The sequence below is a fragment of the Sesamum indicum genome, linkage group LG1 (genome assembly GCF_026168435.1).
Source record: "Sesamum indicum cultivar Baizhima isolate 11 linkage group LG1, ASM2616843v1, whole genome shotgun sequence".
Lineage (NCBI taxonomy): Eukaryota > Viridiplantae > Streptophyta > Magnoliopsida > Lamiales > Pedaliaceae > Sesamum > Sesamum indicum.
In genome coordinates, this window is record NC_142657.1 from 21138408 (window position 1) to 21151452 (window position 13045).

General features: G+C 36.7%; 1 protein-coding gene across 4 annotated transcripts; it reads left to right on the top strand.

The window, feature by feature from the left end:
* Window positions 1-126: 126 nt before the first annotated feature.
* On the top strand, window positions 127-12879 carry LOC105169806 (glycoside hydrolase family 2 protein). Of its 4 annotated transcripts, none has more exons than XM_011090349.3 (18): window positions 127-224; window positions 1481-1625; window positions 2180-2419; window positions 2514-2660; window positions 3683-3761; window positions 4435-4618; window positions 5839-5904; window positions 6861-7139; window positions 8019-8225; window positions 8338-8641; window positions 9554-9713; window positions 9813-9921; window positions 10331-10466; window positions 10552-10607; window positions 10689-10988; window positions 11076-11198; window positions 11582-12250; window positions 12519-12879. In XM_011090349.3, the coding sequence occupies exons 2-18, from the start codon at window positions 1496-1498 to the stop codon at window positions 12690-12692; spliced, it is 3363 nt and encodes a 1120-aa protein (XP_011088651.1). In that variant the 5' UTR covers window positions 127-224; window positions 1481-1495; the 3' UTR covers window positions 12693-12879. The 4 variants fall into 4 exon arrangements, with proteins under 4 accessions (XP_011088651.1, XP_011088633.1, XP_020548911.1 ...); XM_011090331.3 differs by having other exon boundaries at window positions 137-224; window positions 1475-1625; XM_020693252.2 differs by having other exon boundaries at window positions 145-224; window positions 1459-1625.
* The last annotated feature ends 166 nt before the right edge of the window (window positions 12880-13045 follow it).

Here is a 13045-nt window from a genome sequence, read left to right on the forward strand (position 1 = left end):
TGGGTGTATGCATATACCACACCAAAGGGTTCTTTTTGAAATTAGGGGAAAGTTGAATGACCAATCTAGAATTTCCTAAAAAGTAGATGGCTTAACAAGTAAATGTAGCTCAACCTCGAGCTGCAAGATCATTATTTTAGTTGACATCTGCAAACGAGGAACACACTATAACTGATCCACTACCCTTTCCACTTCAACACCTAGCTCTGAGTGCCTTCTAACCGGTACACTCTCTCTCTCTCTCTCTCTCACACACACACACACACACACACGCACAGCTCATATTTCTTGATGTTTTCAGGGTGCCCATACGAAAATTTGGTGTGATTTTGATGCTGTTTGTGGTCTATTCGGACATCCATTAGATAATAAGAGTTGCTGAATAAAGGGAAATATTTGATGCTAGTGATGCATGCTTCGTTATCATAGTTTGATACTATATTGAGGTACATCCTCGGTGAATAAATGCTAAATCTGCGCCGGTTCGTTTGGCTGTATATAAATATGCAGGTTTGAGTGAATTTGTGTAGTTAAAAAGTTGTGTGGTTAATTATCTTATAACTACAAGTACTGTGTGATTTAAATGTGTAATATTACATGGTACACTAGCGACAGGAAATGATTGGAAGTTTTTGCTTCGTTTGATTTTTCTGTGTCATGGATCAATAGCTAAAGCGTTTCAGCATTAAGATCAAGATTTCTTGTTCTTGGATTTTTAATTATTTCCATCATAATAAATGAAAAATAGTTAAGATAAAGAGATTGTAGTGAGAAATTTTACTACAGCATTGAGGGCACTGCTATAAAACCTTTTTAAATGCATCTATATGAACTCCAGTGGAGTCTTTGGAATTCATTCATGTTTGCAACTATAGTTCAGAATATTTGCTGGTATTGATCATAATATCCAATTATATTATATATGTTGCTGACACCATGATGACTAATCTCCTGATACAATACAAACAATGTAGATTAAAACCCAAAAATAAACCTAAAACTATGTCTGCTACTTGGTGGTTGGAACCAAATGCTTGGAAATCGTGTAGGATGTTTAAATTCATGCATTTTTGTGCCAAGAAAGCATATTCGAACAGTTTTTTGCTTCTTTGAGATCCTTCAGGACAAAAAGCGCCATTTTAGATGATTTGTAGTACTATTACCGCCAAATTGTTATCATCCTTCAAGAAATGGAAAGCATTAATATGTTTCCCTGTCTATCGCTCTGGATTTGCGTGGCAAATCAACGAGCCTTTAATGAGTCCGGCTTCTGGATATAATCATACGCCAACACTTACTGATGCAAATCCAATTGGCATTACCTTGTGCAAACTTATCCTCTTAGTGGATGCATCATCATCATAGAGTAATACCCCTGCGTATGCAACTTAAGATGCCTACTACATATTGCGGTAAACTGTCCCCTTATTGTTATCCCTTTTTATCATTTACCCACAGATCTAATGCTATGCAGCAACAGGTTCTGGTCTTATAGATGGGCTCATTAGTTGGTCAACTTGCTTTACCTTCAAATAGTGGTCACAAAATATGGGAAGATCCGTCTTTCATCAAGTGGAGAAAGAGAGATGCTCATGTTCCACTGCACTGCCATGAATCTGTGGAAGGTGATTGTCTGTTTTTATTGCGTTTACCTAAGTTACACTCAGCACCTAGTAGAAAGTTTTTCCCTGATTTGCAGTATGTGTTTCCAAGTTAGTTACTTTAAGAAGGTCAATATGGTCTTAGAAGCATATCTTTCTTAAGGTGTTACTTATCTAAATTTTCATGTTTCTCTAACTGAAATAATCTACAATTTGTATGTTAGTGTTCTCTTGCTATGTTTATTCCACAAGCTTGTATTTTTCTGTGCATTTTTTAGTTTCAAAGCTTTACCCCTGGTAGCTTAAGGAAGAAAATTTTGACGTAAAATGATATTTGTTTCTACTTTGGTCTAACTTAGCTGTAGAAGTAAGTGAAATCTGTAGTCCGTTCTAGCGATATATTAGAACATACTATTGATACTCAAACATTTAACATTGTGGAGCTCAAAATTGTAACAGTAACTACGAGCAATTTTTGCATTTCCATTACTGTCCTTAATCTTTTTGGTTCAATGTCTTCTAACATTTAACATTGTGAAACCCAAAGTTGTTAAAAATTTGATGCTGTTACTGCTTAGGATCTCTAAGGTACTGGTATGAGCGCAACAAAGTGAGTTTGTTGGTTTCGAAGACGGCCGTTTGGGATGATGATGCTGTTGCTAAGGCACTTGATTGTGCTGCATATTGGGTCAAGGACCTGCCTTTTGTAAAGTCTTTGTCCGGCACTTGGAAGTTCTTTCTAGCCTCTAGCCCTGTTAGTACACCTCCGGAATTTTATGACAGTTCATTTCAAGATGCTTCATGGGCTAGTATACCAGGTAGTATCTTTATATTAAGTTATAATAATATCACATCCAGGACAACATTTTTACATGCATGTTCTCATACATCTAGTTCTGTCATTTTGAACAGTTCCCTCCAATTGGCAGATGCATGGATTCGACAAGCCAATTTATACAAATGTCGTATACCCATTTCCTCTTAATCCACCTAAAGTTCCCGAAGATAATCCCACAGGATGCTACAGGACTTACTTTTACCTTCCTAAAGAATGGGAAGGTGAGATTTCAGGGTGAAACATGAATTCAGATAAGCCTTTCTAGTGCTCACTCTCACCTTCCTTTTTCCTTAATTTGCTCGTATGTTCTGGCAAGCTTTTATCTTTGCAAATGATTATGGGAAACATTAATCTTCTTAATCTTTCCCTTATTTACGATGGATTAAAGAAAATTCATACAGTCTGGTAAGGCAATTGGTTCAAAACTAAATTTGTGTACCAAATACTTTTCAGCTGCCACAATGGTGATTTGTCTTTAATACGACTCAATAACTTTTACGTATAGTAGATTTTGTCACTCAAACTTCTATTACCATGCTCACAGGGAAGTCTTTGGACTTTTGCTAGATTTTAGAAATTATAAAAAAAAAAAAAAATTTACTTTAAGGGGTCCCACTCCACTTGTTTGGCTGCTCACTTGACTTCAGTATTTCCATAATTAATGAACTTTCATACACCCAGTTGATTGTGGGTAAAAATGAACATCTGATCAATATTCCAGCAAGTACTTCTTATGATTCAATTTGCTTCAGTAAAATGCAAAATGAATGTGTTAAACTCAGTATTCAATCCAGCTATTATTTCTGAACAACACTAAAAATATTAAAGCATTATCATTTATTGCAAAACATGATAGAACCAATTGATGGTAGCTTTTAAGGATAAAACTTATTAAAGTTTGAAAAATATATTCGCTGAATCATGAAACGAATATGCTATGTCAGCCATTCATGATAATTGAAAAGTATTGCTTTCGACTAAACCATTTTAAATTAGATCTACTATTATAGGCTAGTATTTCCAGAATTAGTTAATCCTCAATGATAGAGTATAAATGCATTTTATCTGAAGTTAAATGACAGTTGAAGAGTTAGTTTCAGAGGTAAGTATACATCTTATCAAAATATTGGTAGCAAACTCAAACACACTAGCAATTGGTTTTCCTTCAAAATGAACTACATACTAGCACTCTGATATGCTATTATTTTTGGCTGCCAAACATACCATCAAAATGTCTTTGCAGGTCGGAGAATATTTTTACATTTTGAAGCAGTTGATTCTGCCTTTTTTGCATGGGTAAATGGACAACCCACTGGATATAGGTTTGTCGTGCATTCTGTTAAAGCTTTTTAGAATTTCATAGCTATTCAGCAGCTCCATTCTGCATTTGCATTTGTTGTACCAATAATGTTGCCTTTTAATAAGTTGTCTTTGGTGATAGTAGGGTTATTATTTATTATTCTTGCAGTATCTACATAAAATCTTTCTTGAATGGTAACTCACATCAGGGGTATCTATTGAAGTGCAAGTGTATATTTTGTGGCTGACACATCACAAGGAGTTTATCATCATATAAACAGAAACTAGACAAATATGGTATGGGAGCAGAGAAAAGCTAAGAAGAAAAGTTTCTTGCTTTCTTTGTTTTGTTGCTAGAATTTTTTTCTTGACTAGCAGATTCATGGGCTTGTTAAATTTAATAACCTGTATATTTTCCTGAAAGATGAGCAAAAGAGTTGTTTGTTGGTTGCAATCACTGCTAAAGATATATGACTAATGCCCTTGTCAACAGCAATTGACGAAAATTATGTGCAAGTATAAAAGAGGGAATATTAGCTCAGGAAGAAAACTTCCATATTTAGTAGCATATATTTTTTTTTTCTATAACATTTATACATACACAGATGCACACACTGATGTATACATGTGTATGTATAGTATTCTCATAAATATGTGTTGGTAAAACCCGGAAACTCTTCTTCTGCGTATCGTCAGTCAGGACAGCAGACTACCAGCTGAATTTGAGATCACAGATTTCTGTCATCCATGTGGATCTGACAAGATAAATTGTCTGGCTGTTCAAGTGATGCGATGGTGTGATGGTTCTTACCTTGAAGATCAGGATCACTGGTGGTTATCTGGCATCCATCGTGATGTTCTTCTGCTTGCTAAACCTAAGGTTTGTACTCAGCACATGGGGGAGTTATTCATGTTTAGCATCTACATTGCTTTTCCTTAAATGAAATCATTAAGAGTTTTGGCACTAACTTTATGGATGAAATATCTGTGAAATCACGTTATTTACAGCAGAAAGAAAAACTTATGGTCGTAAATGCTAGTAGCTGTGCCACCAAGTCAGTGTTTCTGGGCCTAATCTGGATGAAACATGGAAAAGTTTCTCAAGTTTGTTAGTATATAGACCACTTCATATTTTCCTTTTTTTCCTGGTGATGCCTAGTAGCTGGAGCATGAGACTTGAACCTAGGACTTTTGCTTGGTCTACTTGTAGTAGTATATTGAATAACCACCTCATTGGAAAGTTTGAGCTTGTATAGAAGAGAGCAATTTAATAACTTTAACGGTTAGAAATGCTATCTATGCTTCACTGTGGTGGTACTTGCCTCCACTTCAATGTGGCAGTCCTTGGGTCCAAGCCCCAGTTGCCCCTAGTTGCGTCTCTACAAAGAAAGTGGAAAAAGGGTTTTCTAGAAATGTTCTTAAAATTCAAATAAAGTCTTTCAAAATAAACAATCCAACCTTAGAAGTGTTTTGAATCGTTACAAAGGACTAAAGACAAAGGAGGAACCTTGTGCTAAATGCAGAAAGTAGTATTTATAGTAGTATTTATAGTGTTTCTTAAGTTCGCTAGAGTTACTTGATTTTTACGAACTCTGTTAAGTTTTTTAAGTCTGGATAAGCCATTATTGTTGGTTCCTGGTCTCCACTTGATAAAGCAAGAGCATTCTTAGGAACTTGTTGAGAGTGATAAAGAGTGTTGAATTGTGTCTGTTATGACCAATGTTTTCATGTACTTCAACTCATTGAGAATCTGTGTGATATTATGTCTACTTGACAATTTCAGTTTGCTCAGCTTTCAATCATGTAATATCTATACTTTTTTACACCCTGCCAAAATGAATTTCGGTTTCTAAAAGAAGTACTTAATCAAACTTTACTTGTCATTGTTGCCTTGACTAGCCCACTATTCTGACATTGACTAGCCTTGGTTTTTATATTTCAAACATCTTTTCTCAATTTCTCTGTATTAGTTTCTTTATTATCTTCTTTCAAGAGAGGATTTGCTACATATTTCAGTGTAAATTGTGGACTTCTGATTCGCAAAGGTCGTTATTGACTAGTGATGAAATCATTTGATCTAAGTGTGCAATGAATGTGCAGGTCTTTATTGCCGATTATTTCTTCAAATCAAACTTGGCTGAAGATTTTTCTTGTGCAGATATACAGGTATATATGTCTGTGTTCTCTTCATAGCATATTCCGCACTCACTGAGAATGCTTTCAAGAAACCGTCTTTGGATTACTATCTGATTTGTGCATAGACAATCTATAAAACGAGGCAACTACTTCTTCAAAGGAAACTTATTATCACTTTCTCATGTAGGAAACTCATACAACATTATACTTGACATGGAAATTGAATACCTCTAGAAACTTCTCTTTGCACTGTTTCGATGCATATGATGCAGGAGCTTGGTCTCTTAGAGTTTGAGGAATTTTTCAGTAGACTATCCAATTCTATGAATTATCAACCATAAGTGTTATAATTAAAAGCACCATGAAATGGCTATGATTCCATCTGAAAGGTTAGCGATCAAAACGCAATTTACCTAGCAATGATTAATGAGTTATCTAACTACTGAATGATATAACTAAATCAATTTTTCTGACTTTCTAGCAGCTGAATATCTGAAGGATTAACTAGTTTCCTTTTGGAAATCTATTAGCATCTTCTGGTAACCAGTAACAATCCTTGCATCTGATTCCGAAGAGTCTGAACTCTTTGCCTTATGCATTCGGTAGAAGTAATGAAATAGACAAAAAAACTGGAAGGGAAAATGTTGGAGTATCTTTTCTTCCATATGTGATTAGGTAACAATTGAATACAGGAGAAGGAAGTTTAAGATTACCTGTTACTTCAATGCAAACAGCACTATAAAAGCGGTGAGCTCTTTCCACTTGACTTGGCATAGTAATATTATCTGCCTGGAATGATCCAAGTAGTTGGTTCTACTGGAGACAAAACTCACTATCCTCAACCCCTTTGGAAAATGTAAACCAACTAATGAAATTTGTAGATGATGTCTTGGTTTGTAAAGGCTGTTCCAATGCAAAGTCATAAGCAATTGAAAGGAGCATATGTTGCAAAAGTATGAGTTGGTTTTTGTTACTGTAATTTGCAGGTTGAGGTGAAAATTGACTGCTCAGCATTGAACATTGACAACTCAGTAGAAACTGGGAACTGGTTCAAAATAGCTGAAGATAAGTTCATCACAAGCTTTACTATTGAAGCTGAAATTTTCGAGACGGGGAGTTTGTACACCAGCAATGGACATGCCAATCTGCCATCTACAAGTGTGGCTCATCTACAACTAACTAGTTCAGTTGATTTTTATCTTGGGTTCATAGGATATCAACTTAAAGGGAAACTGAAGACGCCTAAGCTGTGGACTGCTGAGCAAGTAAATGCCTTTTGACATAGATTTTATTCTTAACTTCCTACCTATGCTTTCTAGCTAATTGTTTTACCGTATAACTATTTACCTTCACGTGACTCTGCTTTTGCAAATTGTTTAGGACAAAACGATCTGGTCTCTGTCACTCTGTGCATATAGAGAACTTTAGAGGCATTATGAATCTTCTGTAATTGCTTGTTGTTTATTCTGTATTGCTTATGCTACTGAATCCCATTCACCAAAATTTACACAGAATGAACTCGAGGAGCTAAATGTCGGTTCTGAGAAGCTGGACATTGTAGTTGTATTTAATCAGGAATATACTTCCATAATTCTTAAACATGGAAAAAAGTTATCTTTTAGCCTTTACTGGTCTGAGTAGCAGAAACTTTAGTTGATGCTCTAGTGTCGAACTGAATTTCAGATTGTTTCAGAGTGTAGTGCTGATGTAATGGTTGATGCAACCAGATTATAAAGAACATGTTGGCCTGAAGGTGGCTAGATAATGTAGACGTAATACGAGCAACTTTTTCAGTCCAAGCATATAAATGGCATTGCTAGTGTAACTAGCTTGTATGCTCCTCCATTTCATCAACTTCTCTAGTAGTCAAGGTCATTTTGAATGGAACATATAAAGTTATGCTTTTACATTCTAATTTTGTTTTTTGTTCTTTATTTTACAGTATGTGTGGGTTGCTACTATAAATGGAAATGTTTTCTGTTGATTGCAATTCCTCATGTAATTTGCTGTTGTTTTTTGACATCACTTTATTTTCACTTGAATCCATTATAATTAACATGATTCTTCCTACACAGGCTGATTCAGTTGCGCATTGTTTACAATTCCACTTGTCCGATCTCTTATTACTTATTTGTATTTGACAGCCAAATCTGTATACTCTTGTTGTCACCCTCAAAGATGCATCGGGACATGTAGTTGATTGCGAATCATGCCAGATTGGCATACGAAAAATATCAAAAGCCCCAAAACAAATGCTTGTAAATGGAAAACCAGTGATGATAAGAGGCGTGAATAGGCATGAACACCACCCTTGTCTAGGAAAAACAAACTTGGAGGCGTGCATGGTCCAGGTGGTTGTCCAAGTCTTCTCCTTATCTACTCTGCTTCCAGCATTTTCATAAATTTGAAGTGCCCTCCAGCTTACGTGATTTGTTTTTTCTTTTTTTGAATATATTTATGTAGGATTTGGTTTTGATGAAGCAAAGTAATATGAATGCTGTGAGAAACAGTCATTACCCTCAACATCAGAGGTGGTATGAGTTATGTGATCTGTTTGGCATCTACATGATCGATGAAGCCAATATCGAGACACATGGTTTTCATCTTTCCTCAAATGTAAAGCATCCTACAGGGGAACCAATTTGGGCCTCTTCCATGCTAGATCGAGTTATTGGAATGGTCGAAAGGGATAAAAATCATGCGTGCATCATTTCTTGGTCTTTAGGAAATGAGTCGAGCTATGGACCTAATCATGCTGCACTTGCTGGTATCTCTTAATTAACTACATTTTTTCTTTCTTATTTTATGCTCATAAATAACAAATTACCAGGTTCCATTATCTAATACTAATATGAAACTGACAGTCTGGTCTCTCAATACATTTGGGGAAGGTGGTACCTGGGACCTGATGTTGGATGTTGAGCATCCTGCTTGAGTTATGAGTTGCTCTGCGAATAGCTTCATACTTATGTATGTCCTGCAACATGTAGCATATTGAAAATTAAAGTCTGGGGCATGACAACTTAATTTGAAGTCCTCTTAGAAGTTATCAATAGTTATAAAGAATGTTACTATTGTTGGCATGGTTTCTAAAATCACTCGCTCCCAGCATACCAAGTGCTAAAATGTTGATACATCCTAGGCTGTTTCCTGGGAGCATAAGGGGCAATGATCTTTCCCATGTTCAAGTATGTAAGACACAAGGATATATTACATAGACACCTTTGAGGTTTGGATGTATTACAACAGGCTCCCAATTTGGAGAATGATACCAACACCCCTGCAGTCATGTTTTTCGTTGCAGATGTCCCATGACCACCCAATGTCCTGGAACAGCTCTAATATAAGACATGCAATCTGTGTAATGTAGAAGGTTTTGCAAAACAAAAGTACTTCAAACTTTATATTAAAGTACAATTTGTTGAAATGTTATGATTGAAATTGTAAAACTTCGCTGAATCTGCAGAAGTTACTGTAAGCATACTCTTCTTCACAATCACTCGTGTGTCTAATGATCTGATGGGAGATCGTTTTAATCTATTTGTATAAAACTTTTTAAGTTTTCATATTTTTATAAAGGACATATATTAGTTAAATCCAATAGTTCCAAAGTATTCTGGTGAAGAAGAGCTGATATAGTCATTTTTTGAATGGTTTTCTCTGTTTCACATTCTTTCAGGTTGGGTACGGGAAAAGGACTCAACTAGGTTCTTGCACTATGAAGGTGGGGGAGCCAGAACGTCTTCAACAGATATTGTATGCCCCATGTATATGCGTGTTTGGGACATAGTTAAGATAGCTGAAGATCCAGCTGAAGTACGTCCACTGATATTGTGCGAGTAAAGTCTTGAGTTTTTCACTGAGCATCTCTGAAAATCCCATGAATTTCCCACCCAGTCTCATAGGATATTCTAATTGATCTGCTACAAAACTGACAGGTATTCACATTCGATGGGAAACAGCACCGGAAATATTCGTGAATACTGGGAAGCAATTGATAACACATTTGGTCTACAGGGAGGTTTCATCTGGGATTGGGTTGATCAGGTCCAATTAGTAAATTTTCACTGAGTTTCTGTAACTTATTCCTTATGTTTTGGTCTAAACAAGAAATGAAAAAAAATATAGTTTTCCCCAGAAAGATATATATAATTATCAGTTTCATCTCATTTACTATTTTGTGCCTCAATATTAAGTAATATCATATTGTCTTTATCCAAATCAGAGAGACTGCCCATAGAACAGTTCGAAACAAGTGCTATCCATTTCAATTTGGTTGTTTGCTAGTTGTTTTCATTATTCATATTGGTTCCTTGATAAGGCAGCATGTTTTACCACAATATGGGAAAGGTGTAACCAGTTAGTTTTTTTAATAACATCAGTTTTAGGTGTCCTTGATGGTAGTCTTTAAGTAAGTGACAGGTCCTGTTTATTCTCTTTATCCCCTCTTGTTCAGGCATTACTGAAGGAGGGCGCAGACGGTAGGAAACAATGGGCATATGGAGGTGATTTCGGGGATACCCCTAATGATCTGAACTTCTGCCTCAATGGCCTTGTATGGCCAGATCGAAGTCCTCATCCTGCTCTACATGGTAAAATGAATGCTCATCTGTCATCATAACTTAGTATTATCTGGTCTTGATTCAATTGTTTGATTTCTATGTCATAATTTTCCAGAGGTCAAGTTTGTATACCAGCCAATCAAAATTTCGATAAAGGACGGGATAATTAAGGTGGTATCTCACTAACCACATTGTTTCCTAATTCCTTTGCTCAGAATTTCCTAATCCCGGAAGCTGAAATTTAACTTGTAGATTACGAATACGCACTTCTTTGACACAACAGAAGCATTAGAGTTCCAGTGGATGATGCTTGGTGATGGTTGTGAGCTGGGCTCTGGAACTCTCAGCATACCAATCATAGATCCTCAGAAAAGTTATGACATAAAATGGGATGCTGGCCCTTGGTACACTCTGTGGTGTACTTCAGATGCAACAGAAATGTTTTTGACATTTACTGTAAAGCTTTTGGGCTCAACCCGTTGGGCCGAAGCTGGTCATGTAGTTTCATCCTCACAACTCCAGCTGCCCGTCAAAAAAGAAATTGCTCCTCATGTAGGTGTTCTTTCTGTAGTTGATGTTTGTCTCGGAATTATTTCCTGTTACTTTCCACAAAACGTTTGATAAATATTATTGTCCCAGATCATTGAAGGTGAGCACGGAGCTTTCTTTACTCAAGTTCATGATGATATAATAGAAGTTAATAATAAGAACCTGTGGGAGATCAAATTGAACAGAGAAACTGGAGCTATTAAGAGCTGGAAGGTAACTTATGACGTCAGGTTTCACTCGATTACCAACTATGGTGTACTGCATGCATTTATATTGTGGTCAGGTCGATATTATCATATACAAGCACAGTAGCAAGTGCAACAATTTGTTATGGGGATAACTTCACTCAGACTCGACAAGGTTTGGTATATTAACCAAAACCACTTGGCATTGAAAATTACTTTACACTCCCTTAGTCGCATTTTACATTATAGATTCTCCCTGAAAACCAGCTGGTAGGAAATCTGTAATGTAAAACATTACTGCAAGGAGTGTCAACCTAATTCTTCTAAATCAAGGTTTCTTTTTTTATAATATGGAGAAACCTTGTGCATGAATTTTATTAAGACCTATGATGCTATTGGAACGAATGGCAGGTGGATGGAGTCCTGGTGATGAGAAAAGGTATACTACCATGCTTTTGGAGAGCACCTACAGATAATGACAAGGGGGGTGAGGCAGCAAGTTACCTTTCAAGATGGAAAAGTGCAAAACTGAATAATTTAACATTTATGAAGGAGAGCTGCACGGTTCTAAATGCGTCGGATAATCTATTGAAAGTAGCAGTAAACTATCTTGGCCTGCCAACTGGTGCAGACAAAAGCTCATCTCTCTTTAAGGTTGACTTAGTATATTCAATTTATGGTTCTGGAGATGTCATTCTGGAATGTCAAGTAAAACCAAATCCTGATTTGCCACCTTTGCCAAGAGTCGGGCTCGAATTTCACTTGGACAAATCAATGGACCTGATCAAATGGTACGGGAGGGGCCCTTTTGAATGTTATCCTGATAGAAAAGCTGCTGCACACGTTGGTGTGTACGAGCAGGATGTGGGTAGCTTGCATGTGCCATATATTGTTCCTGGAGAATCCTCGGGAAGGGCAGATGTTAGGTGGGTGACGTTTCAAAACAAGGATGGTTGTGGTCTTTACGCTTCCACTTATGGAGGGTCTCCACCGATGCAAATGAATGCAAGTTACTACAGTACTGCCGAGCTTGAGAGGGCAACACGGAAGGAGGAGCTGGTGAAGGGAGAAGACATCGAGGTATTATATGGCCCTTTATTTCTCTTGAATTATATCGTCATCCATACATAGCCATCTTGAAATTTCACGTTCCCCTTATTAGAAAGTCGGGACTCTTCGTCTTTGGCAATCACACTCGTAACCTGTGGTGTCCTCCATACGGATCCGACCACATGCACGATTGCTTTTACCTCCAGACTCAAAGTCTTGGAACCTCCTACGACTGCACATATTAGGACAACATATCAAAGTACTTTTAAGTTTGTTCGGTCTGTTTTGTCTTGTATAGGTGCATCTGGACCACAAGCACATGGGTGTAGGTGGGGACGATAGCTGGTCTCCTTGCGTCCACGACAAGTATCTTGTGCCTGCTGTGCCTTACTCCTTCAGCATCAGACTATCCCCAGTTACTGCAACTACTTCTGCTCATTCCATTTACAAATCCCAGCTCCAGAAGAACTAGACACAGGACTTGTTTACCATGACCTGCCACATTCTACTGCTTTCCTTACATCCTGCTGTATGGTTCACAGTCTTTTGTTTTCTTCTTCTGTTGATCGATCTTCTGTAATAAGGTGAACCATGAATCAAATCATTTAGCTTTATTATTTAGGTTCCACGGAGAATAATCTGAGAGAGTATTTGGCTAAGCTTGTTTAAAATATTTTATAAGCTCGTACATCTTATATCATGTTTTCAGAGTTTATAAAGTGCTATATATATTACTTTAAAAATAAACTTTGTTTAAATAAAATAAATTTATGGTTAGGGCTAAAACAAAATCAAAATATTCGATACTCGATTGAAATCGATCGA